Source organism: Sinohyriopsis cumingii, chromosome 8 (genome assembly GCF_028554795.1).
Source record: "Sinohyriopsis cumingii isolate HCF-2022 chromosome 8, ASM2855479v2, whole genome shotgun sequence".
Classification (NCBI taxonomy): Eukaryota; Metazoa; Mollusca; class Bivalvia; order Unionida; family Unionidae; genus Sinohyriopsis; species Sinohyriopsis cumingii.
In genome coordinates, this window is record NC_142968.1 from 28,958,500 (window position 1) to 28,975,643 (window position 17,144).

General features: G+C 32.4%; 1 protein-coding gene across 3 annotated transcripts in view; it reads left to right on the plus strand.

The window, feature by feature from the left end:
* LOC149793206 (furin-like protease kpc-1) overlaps positions 1-12,818 on the plus strand; it is a 28,809-nt gene extending 15,991 nt beyond the window's left edge. For 2 of the 3 annotated variants that reach the window (XM_089967171.1, XM_089967173.1), the window contains 8 exons: positions 451-632; positions 2,142-2,360; positions 4,008-4,108; positions 4,702-4,805; positions 5,072-5,183; positions 7,010-7,314; positions 9,622-9,726; positions 11,645-12,818. In XM_089967171.1, coding sequence (XP_089823297.1) covers positions 451-632; positions 2,142-2,360; positions 4,008-4,108; positions 4,702-4,805; positions 5,072-5,183; positions 7,010-7,314; positions 9,622-9,726; positions 11,645-11,736 — 1,220 coding nt within the window. In that variant the 3' untranslated portion in view covers positions 11,737-12,818. The remainder of the gene's footprint in view (positions 1-450; positions 633-2,141; positions 2,361-4,007; positions 4,109-4,701; positions 4,806-5,071; positions 5,184-7,009; positions 7,315-9,621; positions 9,727-11,644) is intronic. The other variant, XM_089967172.1, reaches the window with a different exon arrangement.
* The last annotated feature ends 4,326 nt before the right edge of the window (positions 12,819-17,144 follow it).

Consider the following 17,144-nt stretch of genomic DNA (forward strand, 5'->3'; position numbering starts at 1 on the left):
TTCATTAGAAAATAAGATAATTTCGTATAAGAGGAAGAGTGTTACCTCTCATATATACAGTTCTAAAGCAAAAATGCACATCCACCCAGATTGTAATAATTAGATGAATATGTATATATCTTTTGCTTAAGGAACTGCTTCCTTACAACGCGTTTCTACACATATTAGCAGCTCCTGAGATATAAGAGTACTATAATGGAAACAGTTTGCTAAAACGTGACTTAAATGTTGCACATGTCAGCTAGGAACTGCGGTGGCCAAGCAGATTACGCATCCGAGTCCTACCTTTGGATCAATTTCAGTCGCCTCCTATAGTGTGTCCTTGGACGACGCAATTTAATTTCAGTTGTTTCAGAACGATATATGTTATTGTATGTGCGCCATAGAAAAGCAACTTTAAAGTCAAATGTTGCCACCAATCTTGTCCATTAAATTTATTTTTAACTTCAGCCATTCGATTCCTTGATGAAGATCTTAATTATGTTACAAGCACCGATGATATCATGACTTCCGCTCTAAGCCACCTCCGAAACGAAATCGACATCTACAGCAACAGTTGGGGATACGCGCAATATCAGCTAATCGAAAGTCCACACGGATTTAAAAAGGCTCTTGAAAGTGGTGTAGAAAAGGTTCTCTTACTAAGTAATGTATCTGTATATTTCATTAAACACGGATTCTCTCAGAACTATTTGTTAAAAATTGTTCACGGAAGTACAAAATAGGGTGGTATTAGAAATGTTTAACCTTAAACAATGTTTAGTATCCCAGCTTTAACATGCACACCTGCACTCTTTGCTGACTGCGATGATTTCAAGAGCTTCCATTTTACTTTTCCCTATGGAATACTCGAGAGAGTTAATCGACTATTTCTAATGTTATCTGAATTAACGATAAACTGTTGATATATCACGCTGAACATACGAATGTCGAACATTGGCAAGACTTCCCAAAAACTGCTTTCACATAACGTCAGGTCATACATATCATGATACGTTATCGAACCGTATCTTTTGAAGTATGTCCTATCCTCTTTATGCCTTAGATATAGTAATTAATCATAGTAGCAAGTCCCATTTAAACGGGCAGTTTTATAATCTCAATAATGAATAATAAAATATCAATATTCAGTCCATCTTACTTCCTTAGCTCTTCTCTCTCGAGGTCTCTGGAAATACTGGAAACTTATATTATCAAGCCACGCTCACACAGGTCTCTGTTTTGCTCAGTTAGTCCCGATACGTGTAAATCTGTGCTCATCCTAAAAGATTTAATGTACAAATAAAACAAACTAAAATAAACACTAACATAATGATACTGTTTTAAGGGGTTGTGATCTCCTGCTGCATCTCTCAGCATTATGTATGTGATCTCTTTGATCTTTCCCTTAGCAGATAAGTTCTCAAATTTACATGCAAGCACGTCTAGTTTAGGTTTCTTATATATCCAGGCAAACCTATTTAAATTTAGGTACAAGAAAATCTTCATCAGTCTACTTTGTAGAATTAAACGAAATATACAGAGAATCAAGTTATTGATATTCTATTCAGCTGCAAAATAAAAATGGAATTTCGTTCAAACAATATCGTTCTTAACACATTATGTATGACATAATTGCCATACATGTTGATTTTGTGAATTCCACACGTTGTTAGAAAATTATCTTCTTCAGTTATCGTGAAGGACATGTGTTTTTATCAGTCGTCTATGTCTTTAAATTATGAAACTGTTTATTGTCCAGCAACATCAAAATATTTTCCATCAATTTGAGTGCTTCTGATAAAAATACAGGTTTTCTAAATTTGGAATACGCTAAACATATTAAAAGAACTGTTAGATTTGTTTTAGTTACTTGTAAATGACCAACGAATACTATGTGTTACAACCTATGTTTTATATTAATGAGATCAATATGCCATGTGTGTGCAACTTTAAAGAATACACATATTGCGACGGCTGCAATGTCAGGATTTAAATATTTGCACGAATCATGGGATTCAGGTAACATTTTGCAGAGCTAAGTCTGTTGTAAATTCATTTGGGCTTTTAATAAAAAAAAAACATTAATTATCCAACAAATTATGTCATTGCAAGTCTTGCCATATAAAATCGTCCTTACATCTATTGTACTATCTTTCAAGGGAAGAGATGGAAAAGGGAATATTTTTGTGTTTCCTGCCGGTAACTATCACCCTAACACAAGTCCTAATTGTAATACGAACGGTCTGGCTAACAATATCCAAGGTATCACCATTTCAAGTGTCGGGATGAATGGACGGAAGCCAGATTTCATACCAGTCTGCACTAGCGTCCTAGCAGTAACTCTTGGAGAGGGAAGCAAAATCAACACGAATAAGATGGTATCACTGAAATTAAGACAGCATTACGAATAGATTTCTTTCTTCCTCTTATACTTATTTTATTTGGCTTTATAATGCGTTACTATTCACCATATACAGACTTGTCATGCTAGTATGTATGTTTTTTTCCAAATAGTAAAATAGTAAAAGACAGTTATATATATATATATATATATATATATATATATATATATATATATATATATATATATATATATATATATATATATATATACATATATATATATATACCAAATCAATGCTTTCAAACGTATGAATAAAGCCAGGAAATTCGGCTGATACACGTTATGCACAAACGTTTCAAATGACAAAACATCATATGAACAAATTCTTTACTGAAATTCATGGAAATCTACAATGATAGACTAGTGAACGACAGCTGATTCAAGAGTATAAAACAAAGGAAATATTTTTGTTCGAAAGTGTATACTACAATGTGGTATCACGAGATAATTGCTATATATTTTTCACGAAAAGTGAAGACACTTTACCGTTCATATAATCGTTCAAAGAGGAGTAGCATTATTGGTGTCAGGTAACGTTCTGATAATCTCTAATGATTTATAAATGATATATTTGCAATTATAATCGTTTGATGCAAGATGAAACAATAACGGAGGATACATTAGTCTGTCTTTGTGACGTAATTTTGATCAGTAGGAAAAATCAGTGGTTTTGGAGTAGGTTATCCAAGTTACCAAAATTATCAAAACTGAAACATTGTTATATATTGAAAAATATCATAATCCGTAAAATTGTGGTAAGGATTGAAAAAACTTGTACTATTTTGTCAATAAATATTAAGATGCTTTATGACAATGTGCAAAGCGTCACGTAAAGTACCTTTTTAAGTCAGTGAGAATGTCGATACTGCGTTGATAACGATATACCAATAAAAATTCATATTTATACGGTCTTAACTTGGACACAAAGAGAAATGAGATAGCAAATGCCAAATGTTCAACTCTGCCCTGTGTTGCGACTTAATAATCCTAAATTAAGAAAGAGAAAGAAGCATAATCCAACGAGTTGTGTAAAACTTAGCAAATAATTTCATCAACAGATTTATAAAGTGAAAATTTAAGAGGAACTTACAGTATTATGAATTCAATTTAAATAATCCCAATTTTTTACGTAAGTCCCAGGGTTACTGTGCTGTCAAATAAGAATGCTTAAATGTGACAAAGTAACAAAAGTCTTGATATATCGCAATGGTATTGTCCGAAACTCCCATGAATCAATTCACTCAAATCTCAAAATGTTGCTTTTGTCCAGTCATACGAACACTTTGCAACTTCAATAAATAAGTTAAATATGTTTCCTGTCAAATTAAATCAAAATGCAATACCACATCTGTACACCGATATTAAGACCAGAACAAAGGAAATAGGAATGAATCATTTGTCCACTTCATTGCTATATACTCACAGTAGTCCCTACTTTTCAATATTATGATGCTCGATCTATGTCGCAATATCTTTCTCAAAATAAATCCGCATGACGCAACATGATCCATATATATATATATATATATATATATATATATATATATATATATATATATATATATATATATATATATATATATATATATATATTAGTTAGAAATACTTAATTTTTTCTTAGTTCACCACCTCAAATGTCAACAGTTGTACTCACTCATTCAGAATGACTTCAGCTTCTGTTGCTCTCGCAAGTGGAATTATAGCATTAATGCTGGAGGCAAAGTACGTATGATTACACAGTTCTTAGTATCGACGTTTCCACCTAGTCATTATGTTAACATTTCATTAAATTATTTTACATTATTCTGATTCCATATTGTCAGTCTCTTTGTAAGAAGTGACTGGAATAAAATCGTTCGCACGGTTTCCGTGGAAACGAAAGCTCCAGTTCAAAAGAAACTTCTGAGCTCAAATGTACATATAACAGATATCTCATTTCTTAAACTCCTAACCATACATATAGAAAGTATTTAAGAGTAATATATAACATTTACATGAAAACACAATATCTCATCGTTCTCCCTAGTTTTAATGTGTATGATTACTTGAAATCCGGAAGATGTTATATCATTAACTTTTTCTTCCGCAATATTTTATTTATACCGAGGATATATTTTCTCTTTGAACGCAACAACATTCATCTGACTAATGTACCATAATTCTCTTAAAATGTTTGAATTTGTATTGTCTTCATCCTAATCTTCTATTTCTTCAAATAACAATAACAACAATACGTAATACTATTCTTCTTCAGTTTCTTCTTCTTCTTCTTCTTCTTCTTATTATTATTATTATTATTATTATTGTTATTACAGTGAGAGACTTTCCTGGCGTGACGTACAGCATATCATAGTAGAAACGTCTTCTCACGCAAGGATACAATGCAGTGATTGTGTAGTCAACGGAGCTGGTAAGAAAGGTACACGGAATATATCAACCATACACGATGACCATTTGATCATGCAGAATTTGCCCCGCAAATATATATCTATATATATATATATATATATATATATATATATATATATATATATATATATATAGAACCTGAGATTTTTAATGAATTTCCTACTAAAAGCCACCCTTTCATAAAATAATTCCATATCTGTTTTTACAATCCCTCATAATATTAAGGATTCCTCAAAGAAATGGGTGTTTAAGTTTGTTTTATTCCTCTATTCTTAGTGAGCCGTTATTTTGGGTTTGGTCTAATGAACGCAAGCGCAATAGTAGAAGCGGCTCTCAAATGGACAGCAGTTCCAGAACAGCATACTTGTGAACCTATACCGTTCCGAAGGTACGAATTATACCCACAATATAAACTTACCTTTGCAATAATATCCTTTGTAGTGGAATAATTGAATCTAGATTATATTAGACTCACAGACCGTCAGGCAGTTATTGATCCAGCACTAGGCCTTAAACTAAGTGCATGAACGAACTGAAATCATCAATTTAAGAAACATCAACAACATAATTTATTTCTCTAAGTACAAGGTAAAAATCTAAGAGACACGTTCAATATTGTTAAATAAATCGCACATAATCATGCAAGTTTTATTATATCCACAAATGAACTATATAATGGATTGAAATATTCCCAATAGACTTAAATTTGGTGCTCTACCATAATTCGTGTCTTTGAATTAGTTCATTATACTTCCATATTTAAATGATAAAATCTAAAGTAGATGAGAACTTAGTAATTCAATTGAACGATTTAAAAGTAAAGGTATTCTGGAGTTGTATCTTAGCACAACAATATTATCCGATACGAAGTGGGTTCCACAAGCAGATGAACATAACCTTCATACTTCTTTCTTCTAATTAATGATCTTCATTTATAGGTTAGAGGAACTACGCCAATTGAATTTTCATTTAACTTCTTCTACTAGAACATAAGTTGTTGCTAAGAATTAAATCAAAAAGCCAAATACATTACAACTAATTATTGTTATTGCTATCAATTGTACAGTTAATTGTTGCTACTGATATCATATTTCATGCAATTAAAGTTAACATATTTGAGAAAACAAGTACGTTTGGACAAGGTTTGTGCATGTACTGTTTGTCATTGCTTTTGTTTTCCTTATCATTGCGGGATAATAAAGCCTGGTAAGTAATAAGAACACCTCTTAAACTCATTTTAATTCGTTTGCTCTAATGTCAGAGCTTTCGTATGTAAATTAGATGAAAAGAAAATTTTCACATTTTGCAAGCCAGGGGTCTTAACGTGACCGAGCGGTGTCAAACCCTGGCGCGATTATCGCTAGAAGTCATAAGGTTATAAGTTTACCTCAAATTTCCAAAGACTTTCATACAACTTCAGTTGTAAAGTAGAGACCCCGACCTGTCCGTTCTAAACATAAATTTTACTCTAATCAAGGTAAGACCACAGATCTCACAACCTGCCAAATATCTATCAACCGCACATCTGCATGGTTTCCCTTCGTTAGGTTTCCTTACCGCCAGAAGTTCACGCCGTAGAAATTATACAACTATCCCATAACACAGGGAACTATTTTAACTATGCCACCTTATGTCAGTCAATCCATGGTTTCCAGGCATATTTCGCCAGCACAACTGCAGCACATTTGCCACCATGGCGACATAAACAGTATCAGCCGAGTCCCTTCTTATTTATTCCTTTGTGTAGTTTACCGGTTTCCTACCGTAAATACTGCCTCTGTAGTCACATCGCCAATGTACACTTCTAGATTGTATTATGGACTATGATATTTCAGGGACCCTCATTAGGTTTAGACCTGAATTCACTACCAGATAACCATGGCATTATGGAAACGCAATAACAATTATAATTAGTGTAAACGTGCTTTGGAGAACTTTATTAACACGAATGTGGGGATGTATTTCATGCATTGTATTTCGGTCTCTGTTACATTAGCTCATGCCAGTTATATTCTAGCCAGCTTTTCTTTCGAAGTATCCGTGGAATCATTTTCTGCCAGGTATTCAACAAAGGTTATATTTTTCATGTTCTGCCCTTCCAGTCGACATCGTCGCCAGTAGACATCAACTCAAGTAGAATTCTCTTTCACTCATTTTTTTTTTACAACAAGAGCATAATCTACATCTTCATAATTATCATGTATCGTTTTACAGGTCAGAACCATTTGAAAAGAGGTCAATAGTCGAATGGGAGCTGGAAGCAGACAGGTTTACGTGCACAAAAAACGAAGTGAACTTCCTTGAGCATGTCGAAGTCCAGTTACAACTATTTATGCCAGATCATTCGTACTTGTCTGTCTTTTTGACATCACCTTCTTCGCCACATTACAAGTCTCCCATTCTGTCCCTACAGACTAAAGACTATTATGTAAACCGTACGTGGACATCCATGACCGTTCATTCCTGGGGAGAAGCTCCACGTGGAAAATGGAGACTCATAGTAGAAACGAACGACAAGGGTACAATTTTATTATCCTTTCGACTGCCCATACCAATAAAAACACATTAGGAAAACTTTTAAATATTTCATGCATTGCTCTCTATGGAAGTGTGAGGTAATTTAATTTGCTTGAGATATTAAAAGTATTATACTACAAGCATAATTATCTGTGGTAGAATTAAAAGATATATTAGAAAATATACATGCTTTACTTAAATTAACATATAAGAAAACAAGATAATGGCTGGGGCGTTGCAGGTATACCAAATATAGATATTTGATCACGGAAAGAAGCGATTTCTAAGGTTCACTTAAAACAATGATTTAATTTGCATTTTGAAGTGACGGTGAGGTATATGTTATAGATTACTAAAAGTAAAAAAGTCTTAATATAAACACTGTTGGTCATTGATCCAAGTCTGTAGAGAGATTCAATGTTATTGGCATGTCAATACTGTTTTAGATGTAAATTTACTGTATTTATAAAATAAATTTAGGTCCTTGGAGAGATGAACGAGAAAACTTCTAGTGTTTAAAATAACTTTATAAAGCAGGTCATTGCTAACGTCTATATTGATATACGAGTAAGACCCGTCACATATAATGATGAGGAAGGGAATAATTTAAATTTAGATGTTCATAATTGCAACTAAAGTTGTGTTAATTACTATTACAAAAGGTTATTAGACTTTACAAGATATGTGACATCGTATCAATATTAATGATTTGAACAGATATTATCCTTGCAAGTTTTCATTATTAAATATAATCGTTAGTTTCCAAATGATGTTGATGAATTTTATTTCGAGTCATTAGTGTTAATATGTATTGATTATGTTCATTGTTCTTTATTCAAATCTTTCCTGTCACGTCAAAATTGTAGCATTTTATTCTTCATAAAACAACATGAATGTTACTGTATAGCACATTATTTACATAGATTCAATTTTGGCTTTAATCAATCCAGACAGAGGTCTTCCTTGAGAATGTTTACAAAACATCACGCATCTACACATATTATCCTTGATTCTAGTTATCTTAATGTCAAAGCATTGGCTTTGTATGAGGTATTAAAATAACTCATGGTGGTTGGAATATTGGTAAATCGTTAGCTGGAAGACTAATAGGCCCTCTTCAGAAGATACAGCTTGCTCAAACAGACATGGCATTAAGTTCAGAAAACAAGGTTACTGTCGTTATTGCTCTCTAGAATAAGAGACAGTGGCAACTTTAGATTCTCAGAAAACATTGAGTTTTAGCTAACAATTGAAGACGGTCTATTATATATGTCCAACGTGAGGCCAGTTTCATTTAAGTTGATGGATATTCTGATCAACCCTTTCCTGCTTGTTATCCAATTGCACAATGTCATTCTGCGAAATGACCTCGTTTCTACTTTTAGGTTTCGAGTTTATACTATATAGAGAAAGGTTGTTGTTGTTGTAGTTCCAGGGTTTAGCGTCATTTTTCAGCACCAAATAGGCTATACATGGCGGCCAGTAGAAAAAGATAGTTGTGCATGTAGTTGAGAAGGCACTGAAAATATATTTAATCAAATTATTCAAAATCTATCAAATCAAATGAATAATAATTGACGGATATCGCAGAACAAAATTGAACACTAATTTCTGCCTGAGTGAAAAATTACATATCAAATAATATCAGTAAATTTTTTTAAATTAGCCACTTAATGTGTGGGCCTTAGCGATAGTTTAATTAAAAACATATACGATTCCACATTTTGTAGGCTTTCATATTCGGATAGTTAACTGAACCTATCTTGATTTATACATTCATCCAAGAAGAAATGTGTTTGTAATATGAAGAGAGTAAACAGGTATCAGCGTGAAAACAAGCCAATTAGATGAATTAATGAGACAAAGCTTTTTTTACGTGGGGTGAACAAGGGGTTGCTCAGAGGGAAGAAGCGGTTGTTCATTTCCTAACCATCCCATAATTCTCTATGGTACAACTGCAATTAATTTCTCGAAGTTTTGGGAAACTCTTCATTTCATTTCGACTACCGGTAGTTGCCAGCATATTGAAATTACTGACATGAAAAATGCTAAGTTACATAAACTTTATCAAGTTTCTTTTGCTTGAAAGATTCTGCAGATTTCCAATTCAAATTTCTTCGATACTACATAAATCAAAACCAACGTCTTTCATTTTAATCAATATTTTAAACATTTGTGTCATGGTTCTTTCTACTTTCAATAAGTTTCTTTCTTCCAACTCATTGAAACATCTAAACCATTGATTAACACGTATATACATTATTAGTGTATCTGTTCCTGTGTTTTACATGAAACTGATTGATTTTCAGCGACCGTAGAAAGTGCTAAATTAAAAATGTATGGCACAGCAACCGATCCTAGGAGAAAAGCAGATGAAAACAAATCACACAGTGCTTATGATGGAAAACGACCAGGTAATGTACCATGTTTTCCACAATATATTTGAATAAAATAATATATTCAAAGAACTTTCCTTTAACACATCATTGACAAATGTATAAAATCTATGTCAGTATGACCTTAACTAATATATATATATATATATATATATATATATATATATATATATATATATATATATATATATATATATATATATATATATAAGAGTAAAACGATATAGTTCACTATTGTTTCTATTGTTTCTCTCTCTCTTTCTATATATATTTTAAAATTTCAAAACAGCATTAATAAGAAGGCAAGTTTTAGGAGATTCGAAAACGTGTATTTTTTACCAATATATATTATAAAATGAACATTTTCCGAAAATAAAGTGTTAGTTATTGTCTGAATACACCTTCTTTAAGATTTATTGTCATAACCCTATAATTTTATTTTCGAATGTACGCGTTGCATCTTCTAATGTTCATTTTACTTCTTCAGCCAAATGTATCGATTGCCAATCTAGTTTGATGAGCGATTACTCTTAATTTCATTTCTGTAAGATATCGTTTAAATTAATTTGATGTACACAATCAGTCATATATATATATATATATATATATATATATATATATATATATATATATATATATATATATCAACCATGTTTACGTTAGTAATTAAATAAACTTCGTCCTGCTTTAATATATTAAATAGGTTATTTCGTTTTGAATAAGCTACCTCTTAATGATTTAATTTTATACAATTTTTTTTTATCTTCTCTTACTAATGTAGCCTTTAGTGAACTAAATCGTTTCCTGAGTTTACCATTAGCTTGCCATTAGTAGTCATTTTCACTCTTGCCATTCAATTCAGTGTTGCTAACAAAATATGGGCACATCAGACAAATTGAAAATAAAATACAGAAATATAAAGCAAAATATTTGGAGTTTAAACTTTGTATTCTGTTAATAGAGGCAATGTATCCCTGATGGAACTAAGCAATATTCACGAACATGTTCAGATATAACAGTTGGTACCTCGATCTACACATTGAAATCAGCGTGAATTATTTCTAATTATGCCAAATATTAGATCTATATGATTAATTAACCTTCGAAATCAGATTATACTGGCCCGTACTATTCATTTACTGTGCAAATATATCAATACATCTTCCCAATAAGCTTCAGTTTTTTTTAAGTTCAAATTTCATGACGTATATAAGTTCCATTAATTTCCCAAACTTAATAATTAAAGATAATATTAAAGGACAGCATGTGCAATGAATTCCTGCTCATTCGATCCAGAATCAAACACAAAACATGTTCTCTGTGCTACGTTTCACTGACGGACTCCAGTCCAACATACCTATCCGACCTCACCCATATATTCAAACCAGGAAGATACTTACCCTCCTCTTCTAACAATCGTATGATCAGTATTCCCACTACGAAAACGAAGTCATATGGACAACGTTCTTTTACATACCAGGGCCCAGCAACGTGGAATGAATTGCCCACTGAACTTATACACAAATAGAGAGTTATCCCATTCAAGAGTGCTCTTAAAACTCGCTTATTTCGACTGCATGAACAGCCTTAAAGACCTAATAATGTTCCCTACCTTAAATATGTTCGGCATGTTTTTGTTTTTTTTTAAATTAAATTTCATGGTGTTGAGTTTGGTAAAAATATCATTATATATGGTTTTTTATGTTATAGGTGTTGTGTAAGGTTGTAAAGCGCTTAGAGCTTCTAAAGATTAGGCTGTATACAAAGTCATTATTATTATTATTTTTATTATTATTATTATTAGTAGTAGTAGTAGTAGTAGTAGTAGTATTGTCACTAGTTTCCCCTGTTTCATAAAAGCATGTATGTTGCATGCATAGTTGTTTCATGATAATACATATCAAGTAAGCATATAATTCGTTTATTCTATTTTCAGCTATTATCAGTTCTACGTGGAAGATTATCCTCGTTACTCTCTTAATTATGTTGATCACGATAGTGAATTTTTATTGGAACAAGGTACTATAAATGATGAAGATCCTGATATGACCGAAGAACAAATCCAGCCTCAATAAACCTGATGAAGGAGTGATTGCAGTCAGAGAAAAATAATTTCAATGTGAAATAATAGGCTTATGTCCTACAAAGACCTATTTATTTACTAAGATATATAACGTTGGAATCAGCTTAATGTTAGAGACCGAAAGTTGTTTGTTTATTTAGATAGTGTTGCGTGTGTGTGTGTGTTTGTGGGTGCAAACCATAATTCAGTGTATTATATTGTATTTCTAAATTTATAATATTACAGATAGACAATACATGAGTATGAATTTAATTTTCCGCTTGAATGGCACATTCGCTATACAAAAAGATGTATGACTCATCTTAACAGTTTCGATGCCAGTGTAAAAGTGTAGTAAACCTAATCGATTAATGTGGCACATTCACTTGTCGAAAATGCCTCAAGATTTAAAGATTGACATTTGCAAGAGAACACCAAACCAAGATACGCCATTCAATAATAATGTGTGTTAAACATCAGAATGCATTTTACTGTGCGAAATTTGTATCCGTAAATAATACTATGCCATCATCATTGTTCGTTGCATGCTTGAGTACACCTTTTCAATAAATGTATTGTTGTATATACGGCGGCTACCAACTTGAAGCAACCTGAAGGTGAACATATGCACGACCAGCAACTTGTACAGATTCTTGACCGAGCTTGATTTAAGATATTAATCTTATTGCTTCACCTAAAAATTTGGCATCAACTTTATTATAACGCGTTATTAGAAGGCACTAGTGATTGCAAGAACGTCTCTTGAACTGTAATTGGCATCAAGCTTAAAATGTGTTATGTAGCGTGCTTGAAGATGATGAATGCACGAATAAATAATTAAGAATAATGAGATGAGCTCATCATACCCTCCTAAGACAGGTATAACCAACTTTTATAAAAATACGAGTTCTCCTCTTACGTCACCCTTGTGCTTTTTTGCTTTTTGTTTTTATTTTGTTTGATATTATCATCTCGTCTTTCAAAGACTGAGCCATATAATGGTTTTCTTCAATCACGATGTTTAATCCTTCCGCGACTTTCGAACAAATGACTTTTAACAGAGTTTCACTATCAAATTATCTATCTGGACTATCACCCACACATCTACTAGCATTTAGACATATCGACCATTAAAGCCAATTCAGTTACTTTTATTGTTAAAATTTCAAAGCTTGGCACCTAAAGTAACAAAGTATTCCTGGCGATTTAAAATGTTTATATATGTTCTATCAAATTATCTGAAAATAGATTATTATATTTTACGCAAAGTCAAGAAATACTCGATTTTCCAAGTGGAATAATTTTGAAGGTTCACTGAAGAGGAATGTATTTATATATAAATCTATGGTCGTAAAGAAAGTAATATAAAAGTGAAAAAAACCAACACATTTTGTCAACAAATATTGTATTTCCTGGAATACAAAGTGACAATTTTAACAGAACAGAGTATTGCGAATTAAATCCCAAATAGTCCGAAAAGCTCAATCACCAGTCATAATTAATACAGTTCTAATTAATTTCCAATGATGTTTGTTATAAGATCCAGCGCTGAAAGTGCTGATGTGTTTATAATCTTAAATGTACTAATGTACAAGTGGACTGAAGTGTGCTGAGGTGCTAACAATCTTCCAATTAAATCATTATAATAATATATTCCAAGATTTCATTGTCTGAATTCACTATAATTCCAATTAAATGTTTATGTTCAACAATATTATTGAAGAGCACATTTTATTTCCAGTCCATACAAATCTGAATAAATAATTCTAGCCAAATCAGATACGGCACACAACAATACAAATGATTCTGCATAAAAGAGTAATGTCTAAATAAACATGATGATTATAATGCCCTCTACTTGACCAAGGTCACAATTAACATTTTCAGGAAATACTATGACAATGGAATTATTCATTCTAGAGCAATCCATGTGGTTCACAAGATAAAATATGTTACTAAGCCTGTAATAAAGGCTATTGTAAACATCATAAATACCGCTCATTGATAAAGATCTGAATATTTAAACCACGTTCCTAGTCAAATATTAACTATTTATCATTTGTTTCCAAAACAAAAACAACATTAGTGTCGCTAATCAGGAACACGGAGAACTTGATTTTGGACCAGGTCAGCTCCAAAATACAATTATACTTAACGTTTAATCAAGGAGAACAAAACTAACAATCAATACAAATTAAACATACATGACAATATAATGTTACGACACTGTTATGTTAAACTAAGTAACAGAAAAAGCAAAAACCCATAAAGTTTTGTAAAAGTCAACAAACATTTTACTTCCCCTAGAATATAAAATGAAACGTTAAAAGAAAAATTTACAGTATTGTGAATTAAATCCCAAATAGTCCTAAATGTTATCTCATAAGTTAAAATGTATATAGTTCCAACTGAATTCCAGTAGCATTCCAATAAACTTCCAACTTTGAAGGTGTTGGTGCAGTCTCGCACACGCATGTGCGATGAGCCTGGATTGTGGTGGTGTGCTAAGAGTATGTTTATGTATCACAGTAATATTATCCAAATATGTTCTTGTCTGAATTTACTATGAATCCAAATTAATGTTGGGTCCAAGAATGATATTGATGAGCACTTTGTATTGCCAGTGAATAATACTTTGAATAAATAACTCCGCCTAAATAAAATACTGAACACAACAGTAAGAATGATTCTGTTAAAGATGTTACAGCCAAAATGAGTAAAATCTCAAATGAGCAAGATTATATGAGAGCTAAGAAACACAAGCAGAACCAGGATGAGGGTCAAACGTTCATTTTAGGATCGTCGAAGGTGTCAACAAGCAAACTAATCTGTTACTAAAATTATGATACGAAATGTGGTAAACATCAGGTATAACATGTCCATCTTTGAGAAATACCAATGGCATTGACTCATATTAAGATAACGATCCTAATATTTAACATGCACTCACAGAGAAATATTTGTTATATATTATCTGGATTAAAAAATGAATGACCCTAGTAAGATATACAGTGAACTTAATTATGGAAAATGTCAGTTACAAGTTACAATTATGCATTACACGTAATGATAAAACATTAACAAATAATACAAATTATATATATATATATATATATATATATATATATATATATATATATATATATATATATATATATATATATATATATGTGTGTGTGTGTGTGTGTGTGTGTGTGTGTGTGTGTGTGTGTGATTTTTGAAGCTCGCTTTTTCTAGTGGAACAATAGCAGCCTTACGTGTAGACGAACGGAACTTGTAACCCTACTACATTTGTCGCCATTTTACACGCCCTTTTTCTTTGAACTAGGAAGGGTAATTATGTTACTGCAGATAATTTTATACCAATACGCATGTATCAGCAGAATATATACGGATACCGCTAACAAAATTGTGCAGGATGAAGTAAAAGATATGTTACTGTTGACATTTAAGGTAGGATTTGCGAGATACTGTATAAAGAAACATCATCAGCATTTCTTCTAAAAAAAACAAAGTGAATATTTTAGGATTTAGTCATTTATTTCTTAAATCAAAATCAAAATCAATTATCTGTTTCGATTTTTTGTGCAATTTTCTGACAATTCTTAAATTAAATCTGGAAATTCTGTATTGGTTCAAGTAGAAATTTCAGGATTAGTTAATGCCTTGACCAAACGTGGATATTTGTGGCTTGATGTTTGGTTAATCATGCTCATCTAAGAAGGAATGGATGCACGTGGGCTTTGCTGTTTTTAAGAGGATGAGGTTCTCAACTAATTTCAAATGCAATATTAAATACAACTATCCATTAATCATTTTGAAGCCATCGGTTTCAGACACAGGTTTAACCGTACTTGTCTGAAATGAAACAATGACAAAGTGGTATGATCTTTACTTCATAAGGTACCGCAGGTATATCGTATGCAGTCACATATACCAAAATGAAACACTTGATTAAATTTATTGTTAGCTACTTTTATTTCAGTTGTTCATATCACCCTCCCTAAAGTCAAACACAGAAGTATTGAGCCAACTCTGTATCTGTGTTTAGGTTAAAAACCTTCGAGTTCTTATTTAAATAGTATTTGATACTGGGTATTGGGCTCTATTGCAATTCAGACAAATAAATAAACTGATTGCACCAAAGAGGGAACTATTATGGTTTCAATACCCAACCTCTAATCCATGGCGGCACGTCGCCCTCCCCCCCACCCTCCGTTTCACCACACGTTAAAAGGTTATTTAGTCAATACAAGTCCTGCTTTAGTGTCTGTATTGTACCTAAGAGAGATAACCGGTGTAAAGAACTTTAATTTTAGAATAAAGGAGTTAAATCCCGCTTTGATATGAGACTTTCAAAGAATCCACAACAATAAAAACAATTGCAAATTAAATAGAGATACTTTAAATGACATGATCTGATTCTGAGTTTGGAGAGTGAACGATCCGGTCTATTGTGCTTCCATGAATTGTTTGTACCTTCGAACGGCCAAGTACACCAGGGGTGATTAGTTCATTTGTATCTATGCAGATGTTATGTGAGTATTGAATCGGGTAAAGAAAACTCACCTGGTTATAGCAAACTTTACAAAATCTTTATATTACTATATAGACCAGGTGTACTCCATCAGGTCGTTTTCAGAAAGCTGGCTAGAGAGGAATGCATGTTTCACAACTGGTTTACTTTCACATTTTGGCAATTATTTTTTGAGGGATGGGGTGGGGTGTATTTAGTTTTTGCTTTTACTAGTTGAAATGCTAGGAACATTGGTTGAATATGCTAAATCCCGATAATTACGTAAAGTGAGAAGCTCCAGCTTGGAGTCATCATTCATTTAGTTTTGTTACGGATTATAAAACTGTATTGGACTGAATTATTAAACTCTCGGAATACCACGTGTTAGACAAGTGGACAAGCAAAACGTTTTGTTCCTGGGTAAAGAACTGCTTAAGATACGAGATACGGGACAACTAAGTCCTAAAAGCGTTATATTCCTTTCAGCATTTTAACTTTTCAGTGCTGTGAAAGACGTGTTAACTATATATTCTTGTTTAAGAGGTATCTTTACATTACTCTCTCTCTCTCTCTCTCTCTCTCTCTCTCTCTCTCTCTCTCTCTCTCTCTCTCTGTATAATCCCGAAACTTATAGGATTTCTACTGTCAAACAATCTGATTAAGTAAATGAGCGAAATCGTTTGTGCGATTTTCTTCCGGCGCTACTGGAAGTGGTTTTTCTTCATTGACTACGCCTGAAGAAAGTAGTTTTATTGCGTGTCCTAATAATGTTCTTGCCGACGTAGACAGATTCGAAATTCTGATTGGAGGGAAACATGATGGAAGAAATTCTCAAGAAATCATTAATGAAATCTCTGA